Raw genomic sequence first — 22,090 nt, 5'->3', positions numbered from 1 at the left:
TGCAGCAACACTGCTCTGCTTTGGCACAAACAAATCTACCAACAACCACTGGCTCTGCTGTGACAGAAGGCTGCAGCCTTGAAAAACATGACCTGTTCAGCACCTGCAACTTGAGCTGTGAGAAAACAAAAGGACAAGTTGTACACTAAAACTCTGGGACAGGAATGCCTGATGGGAAAGCACAGCCACAATAACACCCTAGGATTAATGGATGCTAAGACTGACGAGCAGCAGGCTGACCTTGCTATTTCCCACCACCAGTGTCTTAATCTCTGGTCAGGCTGCAGCTGAGTCCAGACTAAAGGCTGCCCAGCAGTGGAGGCTCTCCTGTGTTCAGAGACACCATTATGCTGTGCAGCAGTAACTAATATTCACACGACTCATCACATGGAGGCTCTGGATAAAAAAGGGGGTTATCCCCCCCTCTTTGTTCTTCTCTCCTTCAGAGAAGGAAACCAAGTACAATGGCAAATTCAAAGATATCAAATACTTGTGCTAAGTATAATCTTAGATTTCTTGTCAAAACTCCACCTCTGGAGTCCTGGTACTTGCTGCAAGACCCAAGAGAAGAACAAATGTAGCTGGAGGCATATTTCATCACTGCAGCATGACACTTCCTCCACTGCCAGACAGCACTGTGTGCTAGGAAAGGAGACAGGCTGCCCAGAGCCTGAATTCCTTAAAGGGTGCAGACAACTGAAAGAGTTCACTGGGAAAGGCAAAGTCACTTTGATGAGCCCACAGACACAAACCCAAACGGAAGCTGCATGAGGAAAGGTGGTACCTCAACAAGCCACGATGTGCTGTTGCCACACATTGGTGGTGGGTTTATAAACTGAATGCATGTACCCCAATAGTTTATCTCAGGTCAGTGGTTAGAGGCAGGGTGTGTTGTGGATGGAAGGTAGCCTGCTTCCCTTCCAACAGGCCCAGCAGGAATGACAGAATTCCATGGGGTAACAGAGTTATGCTGCACTCAGGCACCCTGACCAAACTGCCCACAGTGCATGGCTGTCCTGCAGAGGGAATTTAAGATGCCAATTTACATCTCTCCTCTGCCTGGAGAAGTATGTAGGAACAGTGCCAGTGCATCTCTGCAGCTCCAGATATAATTAAGATCAACCCAGCCTCTTAAAGCCCTTGAAGGAGACCCAGAAGACTTATTGCAAACGCCTCTAGTGCAGAGTAAAGTCAGAAGAATTAAACTCTACTTAAAAAAACCACACAAGGCATCTCCATTTCATACTGCACCAGAACAAAAATTGGATCAATAGTCCCAGAAGAGATGAGCATCTGACCTCCTGTTGGGTTCCAACGTGCCAGTGGAAAAGCACCTCTCACTTCACAAGGCACATTTTGCTCTAGTCAAATTTGGGCAGTGACCATGGGAGGTGACAAAAAGGCTGGGCTTAAATTCAGCTACAAAGGAAAATCAAAACAGTTGTTGCTTTATCAGTGGGCATTCTGACACTAAAACTCTGGCATAGACTTGGACAGACCACAGTCTTACAGCCTTCCATTCCTTTCCCTATTTTCCACAAATAAAGGGTTTAACTAATTTTCTCTCCCTTGTATCTCCACTCCACCAATACAGCGATTTCCAAGACATCTGCTTTTGCCCCTCCAGGTGTCCAACATGAGTTCAACTTTGTCCAAGCAGATTTTGGCAAAATACCAAGTGCCAATGCAGTAACTCACTTATTCTTTTGCAGTAAACATTCTTTGAATATCATTCCTTCAATAATCTATACAAAGTCATTCAGGAAATGGATCTCTTTCTCAAAAATGAGTTTGGGGTGCCTGGTAGTTTGCAGGCCTGAGATAACAAAAACATCTTGTACAAATAGGCATAAGCAGAATAATTCTTAGGAACAGGAACAAATCAGCGTAGCACAGCCCAGAGGGAAGAAGCTTATTGCTGGGATCTCTGCTGAGAGCTGCATGATGTAGAAGAGGTGACCTGAGTTTCAATGCTGGAGCCGCAGCATCAGCTCTGCAGTGTGACACATGTCATGCACCAATCCCTGAGGGCATTCTGCATTTTGGAACGTACCAACCTCCTCCTTACCCATAGCTTTAACCCCACTGCCACAGATCTCCTCTCAAGGCCACCACCATGCTCAGGCAATTCCCAGCTATTCATAGAGAAGCTTCTATTAAAAGTAAAAGCACAATCAGCTTAAGAAATAGCCAGAGATTACACAAGAGATCACAGCAGCCAGAAAGAGAGAAAACCTAACATGTATTAGAGTCAAGGGGTCCCATCATGACCCAGAGCAGTGTAAGCTCAGAGTACATCATAAACAAGTCAGCGAGGCTAAATATCAGCATAAAACCTGTGAGAGTTAGAGCTTTGTTGTTTATGGGTTTAATTCTGAACTAACAGGTCACCAGATATATTCCCCTGCTGACAGGGAATTGTTCCTGTGCTGGAAGGTAGGTGGCAAATGGACAGTCATTATAAGCCTCATTTTTAGAGGTTTGTAACTACTAGGATGAGGAAGAGTTCTCAGGGCTGAAATAGTCTGTTAATTTGTTACACAGATTCTCTGTAACTCACTCTGTCTTTACAAATGTAAGAGTGGCAGGAAGACAAAGAGGAGGACCTGAACAAAGACTTCAAGATTTTTGCCTTTAGGTACCTCTTTCCTTGTTCTAAGAAATTCAGCACCGCCTCCACCATCCCTGGATCTCCATTCTCAACTTTTTTAAAAAGGGAAACATTGTCGTTTCTCCTAGTGCTCTCCAGGGTAAGTTAGCTGTGCTGTGAAAACATTTGCAGATGTTGAGAACCGACTGCTCAGCATCTCTGTAGTCTTCTGCCTATTGATATGAGAAAGGGTTTGAATGCAGCTGAAAAACTACTCTGAAATACAGCTGCAATTTACGATCAGCTTTTATCCAGCATTACAGCAACGCTGCCTGGCTTTGCAGCCAAAATCCACAGCAGTATCAGTTTAACACTGGCTGCGTCCTCTCTTAGGCATCACATGTACTACTCTGGCCACTCTTGCAGCAAGAGTGTTTCCCAGCCCCAAAATGACAGTCTGAGCAGTCAGACAGGAGCCCAGCACTTCCCATGTCTGTTATGGTTGTATTAACTCTTCCACACAGCTGCAACAATGCAGCCTAAAGCCATAAGAAACAGGAAAGGGAGAGTTAAAGGAGACTGTTGAGGCAATACATTATTAAAATAGTATTTTCAGCCCCAGAGACTCCAGTTCAATTCCCATTTCCGTCACAAGTGAGGTACTGGGTTTATTCCAAACCTCATTTATTGTTCGTTGCGACTGCAACACAAGTATTTTAGCAGAGCTTATAGTTTTGAGACTATGCCCTGATTTTTAGGAAGGGAAGAGATGACAATGCAGGTTTCAGAAGTTTTGGGATTCTTTGTATTTGTCTCCAGAAGCATTTAGGGAAACGGCATATTTTAGAGGAAAAAAAAAAAAAAATACCCTCAAACCTCCATGTTAGAAATTGCTGTTTTCAATACAAAAGCTACACTGCTCTTCTGTTCGTTCAATTGCTGTGGCCAGGGCTCTAAGAAAAGCCACACGAGTCACAAGACTTGCAGAAAAATGGCAGAAGCTGGCAAGTTTGCTTCCAGTCAGCAAGACACAGCTTGAGGAGCTTGCATAACGTCTGCTTCCAAGAAGCTTCCAAAAGCATGTTATGCTGAATTGCAAGAAGCTACTAACCAGGGACCATCTCACTTCCATTTGGTCATGGCTGGGTCTGCCAAAACTTGCCATGTCAGATGCTCTGGAGAAAACAGAGACACTGTTAGATTTCAGACTCAAGGCTCATTATTCCTGTACTGCATCTTGAGGGAAAGCAAAGCAGTTATCTGCTACAGACAGCACCAGGCTCAGAGCTGTGACAAACCTGAAGGTCATAAAGGAAGCAAACACCAGCAACTTAATTGTCCTGTCTGCCCATCTACTGAAGACTCCTTAAGAAAACTGTGGAGCCATTTTATATTCAACTGTTATTAAAATATTCACTAATGGACTTTGAAAACAAAACTGGACCTAAGTACAAAGTATCAATGAGTCACCTGGAATAATTGTTTAAATATCTAACATTAAATTGTGCCCTCACATGCCCATCACAGTGTTTTGATGCAGTCTTGCTTGCTCATCAGTAAACACTGAAATGTTCTCAGCCTTCTCTCCATAGCTAATCCAGTATCTATAGTAGTTAGTTCTGAGCAACACATCCAGTTTGCATTGTTAAACAAAATAGGCATGATGTTCTTTAGATGGATCACAGGTAAATGTAAATTAAGAGAAATAACGCTTTGCAGTTTTTCAGAAGCAGTCCTGCTTGCAGGCAGACCACCTCCAAACCTGACCAGAACACACAAGCGCTGAAAGTCCCTAGGTACAAAACCCTGGGCTCACTCCTCTGTAGGGCTGTGCTACACATCCCTGCCCTGAAAGACCATGCTCAAAAATTCAGGTGCTACCAGGCCATCTAGGGCAGCCTTTCATCTCCCAGTGCTTCCTAAGGACACCTTCATTCCTCCAATCCTGCACCTGACCTATGCCAGCAGCCAAAAGCGGCTGCACTAGGCCCAACCTCTGCAGAGCAGACCTTAGTAACCTGCAAAATACTGAGCAAATCAACCTGCATGAAGAACTAAAGTTCTTGGCACAACACTTCTCAAGAGAAGGCAGGCCTTTGCGAGGGCTCAGACAGACACTGCAGTGCCATCTTTACAGAGTCTTCATTTATTGTTAAGAAAAAAAGTTTATCACTTCATGCTGAATCTTTTCCAGTGTTATTTCAGGTATCCATTAATGATATACACCTGCATGTCATGAGAGATGCCAACAGCCTCTCCTTTAAGATTGGAGAAAAAGGTATAAAAATTAATCACTAAGAATTTAGCTTCAGAGCAAAGAACAGAATTCTGCCTCAAGGCTGAACATGCCCATTTTCCTGTAATAAGAGACAATATTCCTTAACCATGAGATTCCACTCCCTATCAGAATGTGCAAAACCAAGTTGAAGGCCAGGAAGAGAAAATTTCAAGTAGAATGAGAAACTGTCCCACTAGAAAGCTATTTTTCCCCACCATGCATGCCTAGATCTCTGTGTTTGGCTTTGTTTGTTTTTTTGGGGTTTTTTTTTGACCAGATTTAATTTCATCTCTCCTCCCAACTGGCAGTACTCTGACTCATATGGTTACAGATCTGTGCGTCCAAGAAGGAAAAAAGTATTACACCCAAAGTTTTTGGGGTGTTTATTTTAGTGGCATATCAAGGAAGTAGGTTTACCCTGCATATTATCAGTAAATCTCCTTTGACAGGCACCACCTCAAAACCAATTTTACACTGAGCACATAGGCTAAACACCATATGCTTCTAGATGACTGCCTGCCACCCCTTCACTAACTCTTCTGGTTTTGCTACTCATGCACTGCCTGAAACAAAAAACTCAATACTGGCTCCCATGGGTGGAGCACACATGGCTTTGCCCTCATCCAATAAATTCACTGCTCAAGGCATCATAATAAATTTCACCCCAGTAGCTAGAACACAGCAAGAACAGTTTTCTTGATTAATTTCTGCTAAGTTGTAAGCTGTTTCCATTTCTCCTCAAAAATATCAATCTTAAAAAAAACCTTATTCAGAATTTTTACTCGCACTTGTACAGACAGACTCAAACCTGAAGTACAAAGTAGGGACACTCAGGAATTCACCAGATCAGGAAGGGGATTAACTTCCTGCCTTAGAATAACATTTTCAGAAGCTGCCTCAGATAGGAGGTGTTGCAGACAGACTCCCACTCCAACTATTTAAATCTAGCAGGGTTCTGCCTGCTCTGAGCATCTGGAAAAGTCAGGGTCAAGGACTCGCCTTGGTACTCCCAGATAGGTATTGAATGGCTTCTGAAAACAATCAGTACCCTTTAAAAACAGTAGGTCACCTTTGCTTTGCCTGGTTTTATTTCGGCTTTTTGACTGTGTGATAAGCACACCAAGTTTTAAAAATCAGGAGCAGCTGACAGTTTAGCTTTTGGGAACTTCAGACTCCTTTCCCCACTGGTTCTGTTCCCTCTTTACGGCCCTGTATCACTGCATCCTGTTTACTGAGGAAACACACAAAAAAATTCCACATTTACTTATCTCAAAGTACAATAAGGACTAATGAAAAAAAAAAAAAAAAAATCATGATGTTCTAAGGCTCTCAACTTGAGGATTATCATGCTAACAAGGAAGAGTCTACACAAGGAAATGCAGCATCCCTGATCTGTCAGCTATCAGGTGACGAATTCCAGCAATGACAAGGCAACCTGTCATTTTCACACACCAGTAGGTCCAAACACCAACCTGCAGAACACTGAGCACCAGCTTCCCCACTGGAGTGCAGCTGGTCTCCTTTCCCAGGGTGAATTCTGATATGATCTGAGACATGCCATAAAGATCCCTTCTTCCAGGGAACATAAGGCTAGTGGGCAGTTACCAGAAGCACGGGATCATCACTAAGGAGTTAAGCTAAAGATACAGCTAGCAAGATCTGCAGAGAACATGTAACTGCTGCAGGAAGTAGAAAAAATATTAGACTTGGACTTATTTGAGCCAACACTGATAGGATTAAAACAAGTTGACAACAAACACAGGCAGACATTGCTGCTGCATCTACAAACACTGAGATTCACAGGTTTTTCCCTCACAGCCATCCATGTAATGTTATGTTATAATGTATTATGTTTTAACTTGATTATGTATCTTCTTGCATTCCTCCTCCCACAAGTGTTTGCTCAGAGGTCAACAGATTTCTCATAAGTGAAATTGTTTTATCTTGGAGTCTGTTGTTAAGACATTACCCATTTCCCTCAATGCTCCATGTTTTCTTCCTTCCCCAATTAATCCAAGACGAAAATAGGTATTTTCTTCACTGGAGACCAAAGACTGGCTGCCATTTGAAGGACTTACTTGACCATAATCTATTTCTCTAAGCAGCAGAATCCTACTCCTGGCTCTTGCACCATTCACTGCAACCCTACATAAGTCACTTCACAAGCAGTGCCTGTGCTTTTAAGCTGCAAATACACAATAGGATTTAATCAGCTAACAGACGTATTTATCATACAATAATTAAAGGTCCATGATTTGCTATTAATCATCTCTCTGCCAGCACACATCTCAAATCAGAATCCTCAAAAATTCAGACGAATCACACTTAAGAACCTCTTTTGAAGCCAAAGCACCTGTTGTGAATGTATCTTCTTGTTTAAATTTAAATCTGCTCCTGAAGTACTGCAGTGATGCTCAGCATTGCCCACTACAACCAACATCCCCAATCTATACATAATATAACTATGACTTTTACAAGACTTCAACTCGGTCCTCAACACCCAAGCTCATAAAGCACATACTGCAGCAGAAGCCATAGCAACTTAAAAGTACAAAGATCATCAACAAAACAGTTTTCCTGCAGGAACAGGCCAAGTAGCTGGATCTCTTTATGCATCCCTTTAGGATCCCTCACTTCTATATTATTGCTAAATACTGCTGTTGATCTCTAAAAGTATTTTGCTGGGGAAGCTTTCCATAACAAAGCAAAGTATGTGTTATCATGGAAGGCATTCCCTCATCATATCTTGGGGGTATATTTATCTCTAAATGGCTGCGGAAGGTATTAAGCTGCTCCTCAAAGTTATACCTGAAGCCAAACTAAACCCTGTGGCTTCAGGATCTAGCTTTGCATCAGTATGGGACGTGGAAAGGCAAAGAGACACTTGCTGCCAGGCCCGTGCCTGTTTTTGTCACAGCAATTACTGCAGCTATGCCTAATGAGTATTTAGCCTTTCCACCGCCACAGGCATTGCAGTGCTGCATTTTCCCTGCCCTCTTACCTACGTGGAAAGTTCAGTGCATTAGGAAAGGCAAGGTTAGCCCAACGTGGTTGAGTTTAGGCCCACACCTGTCTCCTGATTCCTTCCAGGCAACACATAAACATCAGGGAATTCAGCATATACCATCAGGTGACAGACTGCTAAGTACCTCTATTTTGGGTGCACAGCTTCCAAGAGAAGATGCTTGTGGGGTACCAGATTCCAGCTCAGGTCTGGGGTCAAGTAAACACTGATTCACTCCCCACAACTCTGGCACTGCTTAGGTCCCTTAATCATAAACAAGATGGTTTCATCTCCATTCAAGTCCTTCCACCCACTGTTCCCAGCCCTTAGTCACTGCCTCCTCAGCAGCCCCCTGAAACCATCTGTTCTGGAGAAGTCAGAGGTGCCTTGTTTTCCCCACGAAGAGCGATGCAGATGTCCCAACAGGGCTGAGCAGCACCCTGCCTTGGATCAGACACCATCACCACAAGGCACAGACATTCTGGGAACCAGCTGAGCACAGCCCAGTGCTTCCAGCTTTCCTGTTTGTAAAGCACAGATAACAGTAATACTCCCAGAAATCCAAAGACTTGTGTAACAGTGCTCTGAGATCACAGGATTTAAAGAAAACATATTTGTTATTTTCACATGGTAAAGTAAGAGTGGCATGAACGTGGTTGATTATACAAACAGTCTTGTGGGCTGTCTCGTACAACCTCCTCAGCCATTTGGGCTCTCAAGTCAAATTAGCACATACCACATGCTTTGTTCTTTTTATCAGACCAATTTTGCTGGTACAGGTGCCTGCTCCAAGACCTATTTATTCAGAAAAGGAGGCAGCAGAGAAGCAACAACACCTTACGAATGGACTAAAGGATCCCTGAGGTCCCTTCCAACCTGAGTTATCCTACAAGCTTATAACCACACCAACAGGAAATGCCTGAAGCTCACCCGATTAACCTTCCTTCCAGTTCTGAGGCCCAGGATAAACCAGTCTGTGGACAGATGTGTCACCTGTCTGGCTTCTACATGGCTTCTTGTTTCTTCAGCAATTTTATCACCACGCTGAGACTCCAGCAGCAAAAGCACACAGAGCAGCCACACTGACATTTGGTATTATAAATACAAGCTCGGCACTGTTGGATAATCTGTTAACAGCAGAGTAAGTGTCACTGAAAATGCAATTAGCAGCAACTAGTAAGCCATTGAATTCAAGAGGAAAAATATTTGTTTGGTAAGACATGTAAATAAACATTGATTGCAGGCAGTATTATTCCTCCCTGCTCGTAGGTTTCCCCTGAATGTGGGATTCAGTGCTACTGCAAGGTGCCTGCAGCAGCCCTGGACTGAAGCTCTGCACTGCCACAACACAGGTCTGGCAGGGGGGTAAGTGTGCTGTTCTGACAGGGAAATGTGACTTCATGACAATTTGAAAGGAGCCCTGCAGGTCCTGAGCAGGGAAACCAGCCCTGGTGGGGCCTCCAGCCCCTCTGCTGAAGTGTCTGCATCATGCACATCAGCCAGTACCAACCACATCAGCATTTGTTCTTACACAGATTCCCATCCACTCAGAGAGAAACTCATCAGCACTCACATTCACTGTGTAGCGAGCAGCTGCTGAGCAATAGCTGCACCACCATCCTGGTATCAAGCTGGAGCAGTGACATATGTCATGTCCACACCACAGCAATAATTGTATTTGTACACAGTAGGTCTACACACAATCTCTTCTTATGATTGTTCAAACAAGAAAACAGCCCCTATCACAATTACACTGAAGAGCCATGCTTATTCTGGGTACTATTTCCATAGCTCCTTATCACAGTTTTCAATACCCACTCAGAAAGAAAAGAGACTATACATTACAGCAGGGCCCCAACATTATTTTAACAGGATTGGGATTTGTAGCATATATACATACATTCAGTGGTTAGAGGTCTCAAGTTACCAGTCTAAACCAGCCAACACTCCGGGGTATCAAATATAGAAAGACCTCTTCACACTGACATTTTCCATTTCCCCTCCAATTATTTCCTCTAAATGCTTTTCTACAGACAGCTCTCAGCTCCTGCTCAGGGGACCCTTAATTATTTCATTTTCTAAAAGCCACAGCACTGTAACTTGCTGCTAGAGAGACAGCTGATGGGACACAGTGAGGTCATAAGTTCTCTTGTAACAGGAGTCATCAGAAAGAGACAGAAGACAATTGGCTTCATATATTCTCCACCAAGCAGATAAAATCCCCAATTCTAAATTGGTGCCACTGGAGATGCACCAAAGATTGGTAAACTCCCTTGTGTTGTTGGTCTAAAGTAGAGGAGCAGTGTACCCCACTACACCTAGTGTCCTTTCAAGAAATCCTCCTCTGGTCCAGCAGCCCTACATTATCTACGACACCACTGCAGCACCGCCTGCACAGATCCTCTAAAAAGGATTTATGAGGTTTGATTGCCAGTACTTAGAAAGCATGAAAACAGCAGAGCCAACAGGTGAACCCATTTTGCTCAAAGATTTCAGAAGATACATTTTCCCCTTCTTAGAAAGCTACAGCCCAACAAGTTTTTCACTTGGGTAGCAGGATTTTTTTTTTAAATTTTATTTTCTGTGACTATGGACAAACAAGTGGATCCTGGACTATGACCTGAGGGCTCAGTAAAATGTGTTTCTGCAATGTCCTGCCCTTGGCATGGTCCCAGCATCTCTGGGTCCGTACACTGCATGGACCTTTGGAAGTTAGCTAGAAAATATGCCAAATTCTTTAAATTTTATATTCTCACTTTTTAAAAACTCTTTGATCTATATCAAAGAAGATTAATTTTTATTTTGACCATGCTTTCTTTGTACCAGATACAACCCCTGTGCCTTGCACTTGTGAGTGCCTGTGCACTCACTGCTCAAAGATACCCTCACATAGGTCCAGAATTTCAGGCTACTTGCAGCTAAACAAGCAGTTAATCCATGCCACAGACCCTTCTGACAGTGGAAAAGCTCTATAAGCCACCCAACAGCAAACAGCTTAGAAGAAAAAGTGGGGGTGGGGGAACGAGATCCAATAGATGTCACAAATGCAGTTTGCTGAAAGAGAAAAACCCACGCAAGCATCTGACCAGGTATCAGCAGTCACTGCTTTAAGGCAAGCCACCAGAAACCTGCGTGCTCCTCACTGCATAAAAAACACCTTGATGATTAAACCCCGTATATAACTTAATACAATTAATTAACAAGGCCAGGAAAAAGGTGAGGAACATCCCCCCCCCCCCCCCCTCCCCTCGGGTGTTGTGTGTCTGCACTGGAGACTGGAGCAGATACCCAAGCAGCGCGATCTGCAATTTACTCAAGTTGCAGATGATGAATGCGAAGGTCACATGAAGGGAAGGCATCAGTATATTGCCTATCACAAAATGGTAGCACCCGGGGATTTGAGCATATAGGAGAGCTATAACCCCGTCCTTCCTATAGCCTCCCCGCAGCTCCTGACATGGCATCCGCTATGGAGGACAGCGAGCCTGGGCTGGGGGAGGGGGACGGAGCAGATTAAACTTAAACACCCTCCGCATCACCCCCCCAACGCGCAGCGACAACATCCATCTCTGAGCCCCGCACCGAGCAGGGGATGGATGGGGCCGGCCCCCACAGCCACCTCAGCCCCCTCCGTTATGTAACAGCCAGGACAAGGGGGGGCTCCCACCGGCCGCCAAGGTGCGGCAGTGGCGGGGACCCCGCTGCGGAATGCCCCCAGGCGGGGAGCCCTCCCTTCCCGGCTGTCTCCCTCCCGCACCCCTGCACCGCAGCGCCCGGGCGTCCTGCAGCGCTGCCCGCGCACCACACACGCGCCGAGCCCAGGAGCGGCGAGCGGAGCGCTGTCCCCGCACCGCGTTCAGAGTGCCCGCACCGCGGCTCTGCCCGCGCTCTCCCTGCGCCCGTCCCCGCACCGCGCTGCCCGTGCGGAGCCTCTGCCCGCGCTGCCCCCGCACCGCGCTGCCCGCGGACCCCGCGGCGCTGCCCCCGCACGGCGCTGGCCATGAGGCAGCTCTGCCCGCGCCCCCGGGGACACCCCCCGCTCACCTCCCGACGAAATTCTCCAACACGGAGCTCTTGCCGGCGCTCTGCCCCCCCACCACGGCGATCTGCGGCAGGTCGAGGTTGGCATTCTGCCCGATGGCGGCGAAGGCGTCCTGCAGCCGGTTGACCAGCGGGATGAGATCCTCCATCCCGCGGTTCCCCATGGTTGCGGCGCGGCTCCTCGCACAGGCGAGCTCGCACTAGCCCTTCCCGCAGCCCTCCCCGGCTCTGGGGCCGGTGGGCAGCGGCTCCAGCCCGCGCCCCTCGCCCCGCTCGACGCCGCCCGGGCTCCGCTCGCCTCAGCCCTCCCGCCGCGCCTGTGGAGCGTCCCGCGCTGCCACCAGGGGGTGTTAAAGGCACCGGCGCCGGGCTGCATCCTGGGAGATGTAGTCCGGCGGCCGTGAGGGGCCAAGGGGGCCGGGATCGGGATGGCACCGCACGGATGTCTGTGCCCAGAGACCTGAGAACGGAGCTCACTCCCTAAAGCCAGAGCAGTTCAAGTTGCCCCGGGGCTGCGTGGGGCCGTGTCTGTGTGCGGCAGGTTGACACACCTGTGCGGCCCAGCCGGTGTGGGTGTGTGGCCCGGTAAGCCCGCCCCGCGGTAGTCACGGTGTACCCGTCTGTGAGCCCGCACCGCCAGCACGGTGCCGTGTTCCTGAGGCATTCACTGCCTCCAGCTTTGCAAACAGGTAAGGTTTGCTCGAAGGACCCTCATTGCTTGGTTACTGCACCTGCACGATTTGATCCTCACAGCCACGCCGTTCAGTCGGTGCACCACGGTTTGGTCACAGTACTTGAGAATGGGCTGGCACCTGTATGGGAGGGCTTTGTGTGGAGACAGCACTTGTGAAATCACCAGAATACAAGAAACACTTGAGATAATTAAACTGGAGGTTTGCAAAAACCCTAGCACTCTCTGAGCATCTGGTCTAGCAGGAGTTGTCCCTGCCCATGCCAGAGGCTAGAATAAGATGTTTTTTAAAGTCCCTTCCAACCCATTCTACGATTCTGCTTCTTCATTCAAACACAGATAAAAAATGCATCGATTTCTGTTTATAGCTATAAAACAGTGAATGTGTTGCCGGGTTTGTTTTAGACAAATGCAAACAGGTGCTTCATTTTATGCACCCAGATTTTGTTTTTAAAATGACTTGTCTGCAATAAAGAGGGAACAGCTTGGTTTTAGGTTTTTAAAAGGATGGGTTTTTAATAAGAATATAACACGAGGCCATATTTGATCTCAAAGTATAGCAATGAAAACAAGTGTTCAAAAAAGCATCTGATGGCTAGTGATGACTCAGAAGGATGGAGAATGTTGCATTTCAAACACCTCTCAGTTCGTGCTACCCAAGACTCCTATTCACAGCTCAGAGAGAGATGGGGGTGGAGGGGGAAACAAAATACAAAAAAAACTGCAACAGATTTTGAGCTGTTTTGTTTTGAACAGTGGCTTTTTACTTATCATAATTATGAATATTTCACAGATGTGCATCAAATTTAATCAATGCAAAACCACCTACCTGGACATATAGAGAAACTGAGGCAACCACGGTGAGGGATGAATTTTCCTCATGCTCTAACACATCACCAGTGTGCAGGTAAGAACACTGAAGGAAGGGAAGGGAGCTGCTCCATCTGTACGGGTAACACCATTGTAGGGCATACGTGGGCAGTTTTGGGGGCTGTCAATGCTATTTTTTCCTCTCAGCACATTGCCCAGTAAATCTCAAGAAATGAGCTTAAGAAATTCAATATAGCCTGTGGACAAAAGCCTTTGAGCATCCCTGCAGCCATTCTGATAATTTATATTGAAGGATTCTGGGAAAAAAAACCCCACGCTGTAGCTAGCTGCTCCTTGTAAGAGGTCACCACAAAAAGAACAGTGAAAAGTACCAAAGGCTCAAATAATGATGTCACCTTCCTCCCTGGATCAGAGCTTAAGCTCGGGGAACTTTAGACCATGAAGATCTTTGAAGCTTTATTTGAGGAACCATAAGAAGAAAACTGTCCTTTTCCCAGAGCTTACTGTAACTTGAAGTTCACCAGCTGCAATACAGAGAAAGATTGCCCAGTTGCATCACTTCACCCCACAAAATTAATTAAAAATTCTCAGTGGCTGGGCCCAGCTTCACCTGAGGTTTCCCCCACGTCTGTGGACCTGGGAGCTTTAATTAAGCGCAGTTCAGGGCCATCAGTCTCTGCTGAATTATGAAGACATGTTTGTCTCTGGTTCAGTTGCAGACTATGGAGTCTTTGGGTCTGAGTTTCACTCATAGGTCGACCCCTTAGCTTTGTCCCCATATACTCTGGGTAGATATTTTGTTCTGGGTGAGTCAGCTCTAGAAATAATCCTTCAGGTTATACCCTTCTTTCGGAAAAGCTAAAGTGAAACTAATCCACTTGCTTTGAGAAATGTTTGTGAAAGACCATTGAAAATACAGCTGATGTTGAAGAGGGGAAAAGTAGGGTTTATGTTGCCAGTTAAGGAGCTCAAAGTACAAAGGCTCATGCATGACTTCTTTGCAGGTATTTTTGTCTATGTTATATAGTTTTATTCTTCCATGAAATTCATACTTAGTTCTTGGGAAACGTGGTCCTTTGGGGGATGTATTGTGGGGGTGTTGGCCTAACTGAAGTCTTAAAGGGCAAAACTGGACAGGAGGGATGAGGGGCGCTAATAGGGTGCTCTCCAGGTACACAAGAAAGGAATAAAAGGAATTATGGAAGCGGTAAAACATGCAGAAATATTGGCAAACTTTACGTGGATCAATATTGGTGTGAAAGTGAGAGATGCACAGGATCTGCTCCAGCTTCTTTGTCCTGAAGAGGTATTTCTAAGCAAATGAGCTCCAGTGTCTGCCTGCAGCGTCACCCTAAACCACTCAATTACAGCGTGAACGCTTCTGCAGCAACTGCAGCTGCTCAGCCCAGAGAGACTGAACGAGCGTCTGAGACAGCGAGGCTTGGGTTTTCTGAAGCTTTACAAACCTACACCTCCCGTTGATGAAAAAGCGAACTGCAGGCACTCAGAATCGCTCCTAGAGCCTTCCATTTTCTCTCCTGCCACAAACTGAGTTGCAAGGATGTTCTCAGCAAATGTACCTTTTGATTCTGTTATACCTCCTACCTGTGACTTACGCAGCAGCATGTAGCAGGTGGAGCAGGAAAAACAAAAAGAATTTTATAAACTGGAATGAATAGGAAAAAAATTTATTTCCTTCTATCTTAGTAGAAAAATTGAAGACGTGAGCAAAGAAAAATAAGGGGGATGAAAGGTTTCCTCCCCTCCTTCCCCCTCCGTCGCTATAAATATTTCTGAATGTACTTTAACATGAATCCCTAAAAATGCATGTGGCCAAGCATATGTGTGTTTCTATGTATGGCTATCAACATAACGACAGTTGTGTATGCTGATTTTGTCACCTCATGCAAATAGGACTCCCAGTTTAGTGAGCATAATTAGAAATAGACGTTTGAGAGCTGGATTCTGTCCTTCATTCCTTGCCCTTGCAAAAATAACACATCTAGTCCTCAGAGGAAAAAAGAGGCAAAAATGTGGAATGCAATTAGCTTATGAGTATTCGAGTTACTTGCAAACTGTTTCTGCTGACTCCAGGTAGTGTGAATGTTTAGAATATTTCACTGTGGGTCCTGAAGTGGACAATTCTGGCCTTTTGGGTTTGTAAAAATGGTTATAAACACAGATGAGAATTTAAATTGAATGTTTTAAAGCAGATGTTAAAAGTTCCAAAAAGAAACAGGCCTAGGATTGTCATTGTCCATACTAATACTACATGATACAGCTAATCAATAGTTAAAAATATTAACTAATATTAGCCTCTTAAATTTCTATAACTATCTAAAGCTGCCTATAGAGATAGAAAATGCTTAAGTATCTATTTTATAGGTACTTAAGTGCTACTATAGTAGCAATGGTACCATAGTAACATCATTGATCTCTTGTGGTATCAGTTGCTCAGGGAAAAAAAAGTTAATTTCTAATGCTCCTATTCAATGCAAAAGCTATTTGAAAGAAAAGTAGCCTTTAATTTTTGAGTTTTCAATTATAAAGATTTTCTTTGTAGAATAACATAGTGAAATGCTTCTTCATCTTCTGTACTTCAACTGAATTGGTGTGCAAATCCCCCAAAAAGAGGTAAAGAAGGGAAATTCAGTGTATAAGACACTAGGACAGTATTATTGTTAGTGTGACTCCCCAGAAGCCAGAGTATACATAATGAAAGAAATAAGCTGAATGTTCTACTCCATTAAGAATGGGATCTGCACATGGATGTGAGTTTAAATTAATATTTTAAGAGCAACAAAGCTGAGTTCTCTGTGCTTTCTTCATCCGGTGAGATGTCACAAAACAACTCCTGGTATATATTTTACCTTGTGAGACTGAAAATCACAAATGGGAACTGATTGACCATGTGGTAAAATGGATATAAAAACTGTATCTTTACCTCCTGTGGGCCTGTCCTGCCCATCAAGAACAGGTGGGAATAGGTTTCTAGAACCATATTACAAAGAATGAGGGGAAACATCCTTTAATGCACGGATCATTTTGGTTTGAAATGTTGTGTGAACTCAGTCATCCTCCAGATAAAACTGACCCTGGAAATTACAATGGGAAACAGTGTCATTGCAGTAACTAACATCAGCTGTTAAGAGCACGTCTGGTGAAATTTGACCCATTCTTTTGATAGGTGGGCCCCCAAACTGGGAGAAGAAAGTATTTTAAAGCTCCATATGCTTTTTCTCCAAGAACTTTGTGAGGCTTAAATACATTATGGCGAGAACTAGTTATATCCTGGTGAAATGGATGAGTAATACCACCATCCTTGCAGATTGCAGAGGAAATTGTGGGCACCGCAGTATGTTGGTGCTGTCATAGGCACTGAGAAGCTTGGGTTTTCAAAAGTGATGTGGCTTCACCAAGGGTTGCATACCAAGTGTTTTTCAAAGCCAAAATTAAAACATAAAACTGCACAGTGCAGTCAAATGCTGGAAATTAGAAATCTCTGGTTATCTGCATGCATGATACGGTCCCTGGAAAAAATTCATATAGCCCAGCAAAAACTTGGCTGTATAATGCAATCCAGCTCCTGAATAAAAAGCAGTTACATACTCTTGTCTGTCCTCTTATCTGCCAACAAATTTCAGAACCCTGATCTAATCATACAGAGGTGTAGTGCAGATTGCCTTATAGTCATGATCCAACAACCCCACTGACTATAGTCTCTGCATTGCAGGATAATTTCTGGGTCATCCTCTTACCCTGAACTTCTAAATCGTACTCTGTTTCATTCACTCCCATTGCCAGTGAGGCACTTCCAAGGCTAGGGGATACATGGGTTGTTTTTGCGTGATAATGCTGTAGTCTGCATTGTGGCTCTCTTTTTAAGCTGCTGTGTGTTCTCCCATTATGAGCTGCGTTTGCCACTGCACACTGAAGAGTGAGTTGCTTAATTATTGAAAGGGAGATGTTCCTTGCAGGAAAAACAACTGTCAGTGGATGGAAGGTCAAGGTCTGCGTACCAATGATCATTGGGCACTGACAGCACCTTTCAGTTGTCAGCCTGACACACTGTTTTGTTGCTTGTAATGAAAGAAAGGATCCTATTTTTTTTTTTTTTTCAGTTCTCTTATATCTCTGTATGACTTTCAAACTAACTGGTGTGATTATCTGAATCTGGAGCTTTCTCTTCTGTATCCAATTAATCCCTCTCTGGTAGGTGTGATGTTCACATTTGGACATAAAGGCATGCGTGAAATCAGTCTTTGGGTTGTAGGTTGATGGAGCAGAACATCTTTCTTTGCTTCCTATAGCCCTAGTCCTGTCTTGTGTTGTGCAGGCACAGAATTAAATCCATATCAGATATGTGTTCAAGGCAGTAGAACTATGGACTGTTTATAAATTTAAAAAAGTTGTTTCATTAATAACTTGTATGTAAGACCTCAGAGGGAAAAGCCCAATCTATGAGGAGAGACTCTAGACTATGTCAGAACCTAAGATCTAACAGTGAAGAAACTTTGTTACTTGCATGTTTCATTACGTACAGCGGTTTGTAGCATACAAAGAATACTTACAGGAGCTTTAGACTCCACACGTTTTTTTGCTCTGTGTGTTCCCTCGCATGACATTTAAGTTGCCATGCTTAAGAGGAAAGCATTTTCTCTGTGCAGACTGCCATAAAGTACTCTGGACATGAACAGAGCCCATCATTGGTTAATATGGATGGTCATCTCCAAATTGATTATTGTAAAATAAGGATGGTATAAAAAGGCCCAAAGGAAAAATCAACATATGCTGCTGCATTGAAATTTATTAATGATAACTGTATATCACCAGTAACTGTCTGTGTTCAGCTTACAATGCTTCAGGTAAAAATCAATTCCAAGGACTTTAATGAATCAAGTAGTTTTTACTGGCATGAATAAAAAGACTATAAAGTAAATTATTTCAGGATGGATTCTCTGGGGTAGCAAGGAGGAGAAATGCATATTTATCCTTGTGAGGTTTAGCATAAGAAGAAATTATAGTCACAGTATATTTTCATAGAGAACATGTGTGTACTGAAAGCGCTTAAAATAATTTTGCTGTGGAAAACAGGCCCTGCAGGAAAGATTTTGCTGCAAACCCACCCCCTGCCAAACCCCCCCTCCCAAAAAAAAGAAGAAAAAAAGGGCGAGGGGGGGGACGGACCTGCTAGAGAAATCATCTCAGTCTACAGCACAGAGCAATATTGCAAAAGTCACTGTTTGTTTTCTTCCAGGTTCTCATAATAGGCTTGCCAAGATGTGACCACAGCAAATGGCCAGAGGCTTCTTTGGTTTTTTTCCATCTTCTCGGTGAGATGGTTACCAAAGATTCCCCTGGACTATAAAAAAAAACCAAAACCAAAAACAAAGAGCAGAAAGCCCACGCTGTTGGATGCCATCTGCTCCTCCTGTGCAGCAGTTTATTCCATTCCCTGCCCAGCCCTGGGCAGATGGTGTCCATTCCCTCCCAGCCCTCTCGAGGGACAGGGGACCTCAATGCCGCCTCTGCGTGGGGAATGAGGGATGGAGGTGCTGCGGATTGGGGCGACCTGAGAGGAGGCTCTGGGGGTGATCCCCAGCCCCGCGGGGGCGGCCGTGTCCTGCAGCCCTGCCCAAGGAGCTGCCTCCCGCCTGGGCTGGGCCGGGAAGCGGGGCCGGGCAGGTGCTTGTTGTCCCCGGCGGGAAGATGGAGGCGGCGGGCGGGGAGCGGTGATCGCCGCGGGCTGCGCCGTGAGTGTCGGCGAGGTGAAGAGGCGAAGGGACGGGAAGCGGCTGCGGGTCCCGGCGCGGCTCCGCCGCGGGGAGCGGGACGGGCTGCGGGCGCCGCGGGCAGGGGAGGGTGGGAGCGGGTTTTGGGAGGTGGGGTTTGGAAACCTCTTCCACAGGCTGCCGCTTGCGATGACCCCGGGGGGAAGGAGGAGGCAGCAGGGGGGGATCGGCTCAGTGAATGAATGGGCGGTAGCGGCAGCGGCGGCGGCTCCTCTGCTCAATGGCTGCTGGGCTGATACGCGCCAGCCCCGCAGCCGGTGCCTCCCTCGCCCTCCCGTATTTTGTCTCAGGCTCGCCTCGCTCGGGGCTCCCCAGACATGTTCAACCAGCAGCAGTTCCAGCAGCAGCTGCTGCAGCTCCAGCACCTCCTCCAGCAGCAGCAGCAGCAGCACCATCACCACCCTCCGGCGCAGCAGGGAGGCCGGTAAGCGCCGCTACGCGAGGCCGGGGATCCGCGGCCTGTCCCGGGGGACCGCTCTCCTCCGCCTCCCTGCGCTCCGTCCCTCCTCGCCGCGGCGGGGCTGGTGCGGGGCTGCCCTCCCCTGGTGGGGAAGGCGACAAAGGGAGGCCAGCGAGGGTTGGGGGGCGCGGGCCTCCATCGAGGCAGAGCCCGGAGGCACCGAGGGGCCCGGGGGTGTGGAAGGGAGGGCGGCGGCCCCTGTGGGGTCTTGCCGTGTCCCCTCAGCGCTCCGGGGATCGCTGTCCGCCGCCCGGGGCTGCAGTCCCCGAGAGCCCGTGGGTGCCCCGGGCAGCCCGTGTAGGAGCGGTGGGTGGGTGGATGCTCCGAGCCGAGCGTCGCCCCTCAGGGCGGGCAAGGCAGCCGGAGCTCAGGGAAAACGCCTTCTCCTGCAGAAACACAGCAGAGCCACCCTCAGCAGACACGAGCACTTTATTGTTTTATTGTGGAACCTAAACTGCCTATTTATTTGCTTTCTCTGCCTGGGTCTCCTGGTCTGGGTGCGATGATTGAACTTATTTCTGCAGTGGCACCGGCGCTTAGGCTGTGGCTGAGCACGGTGTGGCAGGGAGGGGATGGAGAAAATCATGTTTTGTTTGTGAAAGGAGAAAGGACATTTGCCAGAAAATAACCACGGTTTTCCTAAAAAATGCAAGATGTAAAACAATTTGGATAGGATCAGTTGTCCCCGATGAGCTGAGATTTGTAGAAGCAACGCAAATTCTCCAAAATGATGCATTTATTTGCAGTTACTGTTATCTTTTAAACCTTATTCTTTGCAAATTCAAAACAATGAGATGTGAATTTAGGAAAAAAGTTAATTTGTTATTTAAAGAATTATTGTATTACTTTATCCTTATAAGGCATTTGTGTCTGAGGTAAGCGTGGGAAATTTTCTGTTTTACTAGAAATATGAACCTGCAAATATTTTTACCATTTTTATATGTTTTACACTATAAAAAAGCTGTACTTAAAATGCCAGTAAGGGGCTGACTGCTAGATAGCACGGCTGCATCTTACACCTTTAAAAGTATGATTTTTGTGGTATAAATATCTCGGCTCAGAGACTGGAACAATCTAGAGCAGCAAATGCGAAGATGAGCTGCTGTGAATTCTGTTAAAGGGTTTGGGGTTTTTTGTCGGGGTGGATATTTCGATCCATGTTTGTACCTCTCTTCAGCTCTGACAGATTTAGCTGTGTCAGCAGCATGCATAGAGGTGGGCCTGACCTTGCAATCGCCTGAAGAAGTGCCTGCCAGTTTCCTCAGACTTTTCTCTCACATCTGCTCCACCCTCCTTAAAACTGGAGAGTTCTCTGCTGCTTCTTCCTCCTCGTGTTTCAAATACGAAGGCCGTGGTTTATTTTTCCATCTGGTTCTTGCAGTTAGGGGGCACCATTGACAGTTCTGACCTGTCTGGCTCTGTGTGGGAGGTGTTGATTTTGGGAAAATGAGCTCTAAGCTACTGCGAAAACTCCCTGTTTTTTAGAACTTTTTTGTTGTCGTGTTAAATGTAGCTGCTGATCTAGATCACTCATTTCTCCTGACGGATGCTGCATAATTCTGTAGAACCGCAGTCAGCTCCTGGGCTTTTTTTATGCTGCTTGGGAGGTTCTGTGTGGGCTTGGTGCTAAGGAGTTGTCTCTGACCTCAAATTCTTTGATAGACAATCTGTCAGCTTTGGAAATTCCAGGAGAGTGGGGGAAAGAGGATACAGTGGCAGTGCATGATGCCTTTTCATGCACGTATATCACCATTTCAGCCGTTTGCTCCCCTGTTTTATGCTTGCTAGGTGCCTGGAATGGAAGGGTGCAGTTTTTATCGGGTTCTCATGATTGATGCCTCTTTTCCAGGGGTTTGCCGCCACCGCAGCAGCAACAGATGCTGAGCTTACGGGCAACAAATCAGCCGTCGCTGCTCAATGCCAATCCTATGCTTCAGCGGGCCTTACTCATGCAGCAGATGCAAGGTACTGTCGTTATGGGAAACGCTTACTTACTGGAGTTATTTAATCATCCTCTTGGACTGAAACCATACCATGGCTATTTCCTGCTGAACCAGTGCAGTGCTTGTACTTGGCAGTTCTGTTTGTTGTCTTCTTTTTTTTTTTCCCTCTTCTCTTTAAATTGGTCTGCAGTCCTCAGAACAGAGGTTCTTCAGTTGTTCAAAGTCACGTGTGCTCAACTGTTCACAACTGGGAATAGCACTGGGAGGTATCAGGTTAGATACTAAATCCATGCATTCCCTTTTAGGCTTGACGGAGGAAATGTTTTTTCATCAATATATTTAGATAAAATACTGAAATTTGGATTATTTGTTTGTCTTTCTTGGTTACAAGGTTAAAGCCATTTATTTAATTATCTGTTACTTACACACTAACCTTGTTTGCAGTAGATATTTGTCTTTG

At 45.8% G+C, this 22,090-nt stretch overlaps 2 protein-coding genes across 23 annotated transcripts in view; one reads left to right on the top strand and one right to left on the bottom strand.

The window, feature by feature from the left end:
- DNM1 (dynamin 1) overlaps nucleotides 1-12,204 on the bottom strand; it is a 65,561-nt gene extending 53,357 nt beyond the window's left edge. For 13 of the 19 annotated variants that reach the window (XR_005703756.2, XR_005703757.2, XR_005703753.2 and 10 more), the window contains exon 1: nucleotides 11,917-12,204. Coding sequence is in view for 14 of the 19 variants with exons in the window: in XM_040083647.2 (XP_039939581.1) it covers nucleotides 11,917-12,077 (161 nt within the window). In the remaining 5 variants the exon portion in view is untranslated. The remainder of the gene's footprint in view (nucleotides 1-11,916) is intronic. The other 6 variants (XM_040083646.2, XM_040083653.2, XM_040083652.2 and 3 more) reach the window with 1 other exon arrangement.
- Nucleotides 12,205-12,292: 88 nt separating this feature from the next.
- The window catches only part of CIZ1 (CDKN1A interacting zinc finger protein 1), a 26,234-nt gene continuing 16,436 nt past the window's right edge, over nucleotides 12,293-22,090 (top strand). For 3 of the 4 annotated variants that reach the window (XM_040083658.2, XM_040083656.1, XM_040083659.2), the window contains exons 1-3: nucleotides 19,078-19,188; nucleotides 19,518-19,651; nucleotides 21,537-21,652. In XM_040083658.2, coding sequence (XP_039939592.1) covers nucleotides 19,545-19,651; nucleotides 21,537-21,652 — 223 coding nt within the window. In that variant the 5' untranslated portion in view covers nucleotides 19,078-19,188; nucleotides 19,518-19,544. Of the gene's footprint in view, nucleotides 12,603-13,397; nucleotides 13,512-19,077; nucleotides 19,189-19,517; nucleotides 19,652-21,536; nucleotides 21,653-22,090 lie in introns of those variants that run through there. The other variant, XM_040083657.2, reaches the window with a different exon arrangement.

The sequence above is a fragment of the Hirundo rustica genome, chromosome 20 (genome assembly GCF_015227805.2).
Source record: "Hirundo rustica isolate bHirRus1 chromosome 20, bHirRus1.pri.v3, whole genome shotgun sequence".
Taxonomy (NCBI): domain Eukaryota; kingdom Metazoa; phylum Chordata; class Aves; order Passeriformes; family Hirundinidae; genus Hirundo; species Hirundo rustica.
Note: the sequence above shows the minus strand (reverse complement) of the source record. Positions and strands in the feature narration are given on the sequence as shown.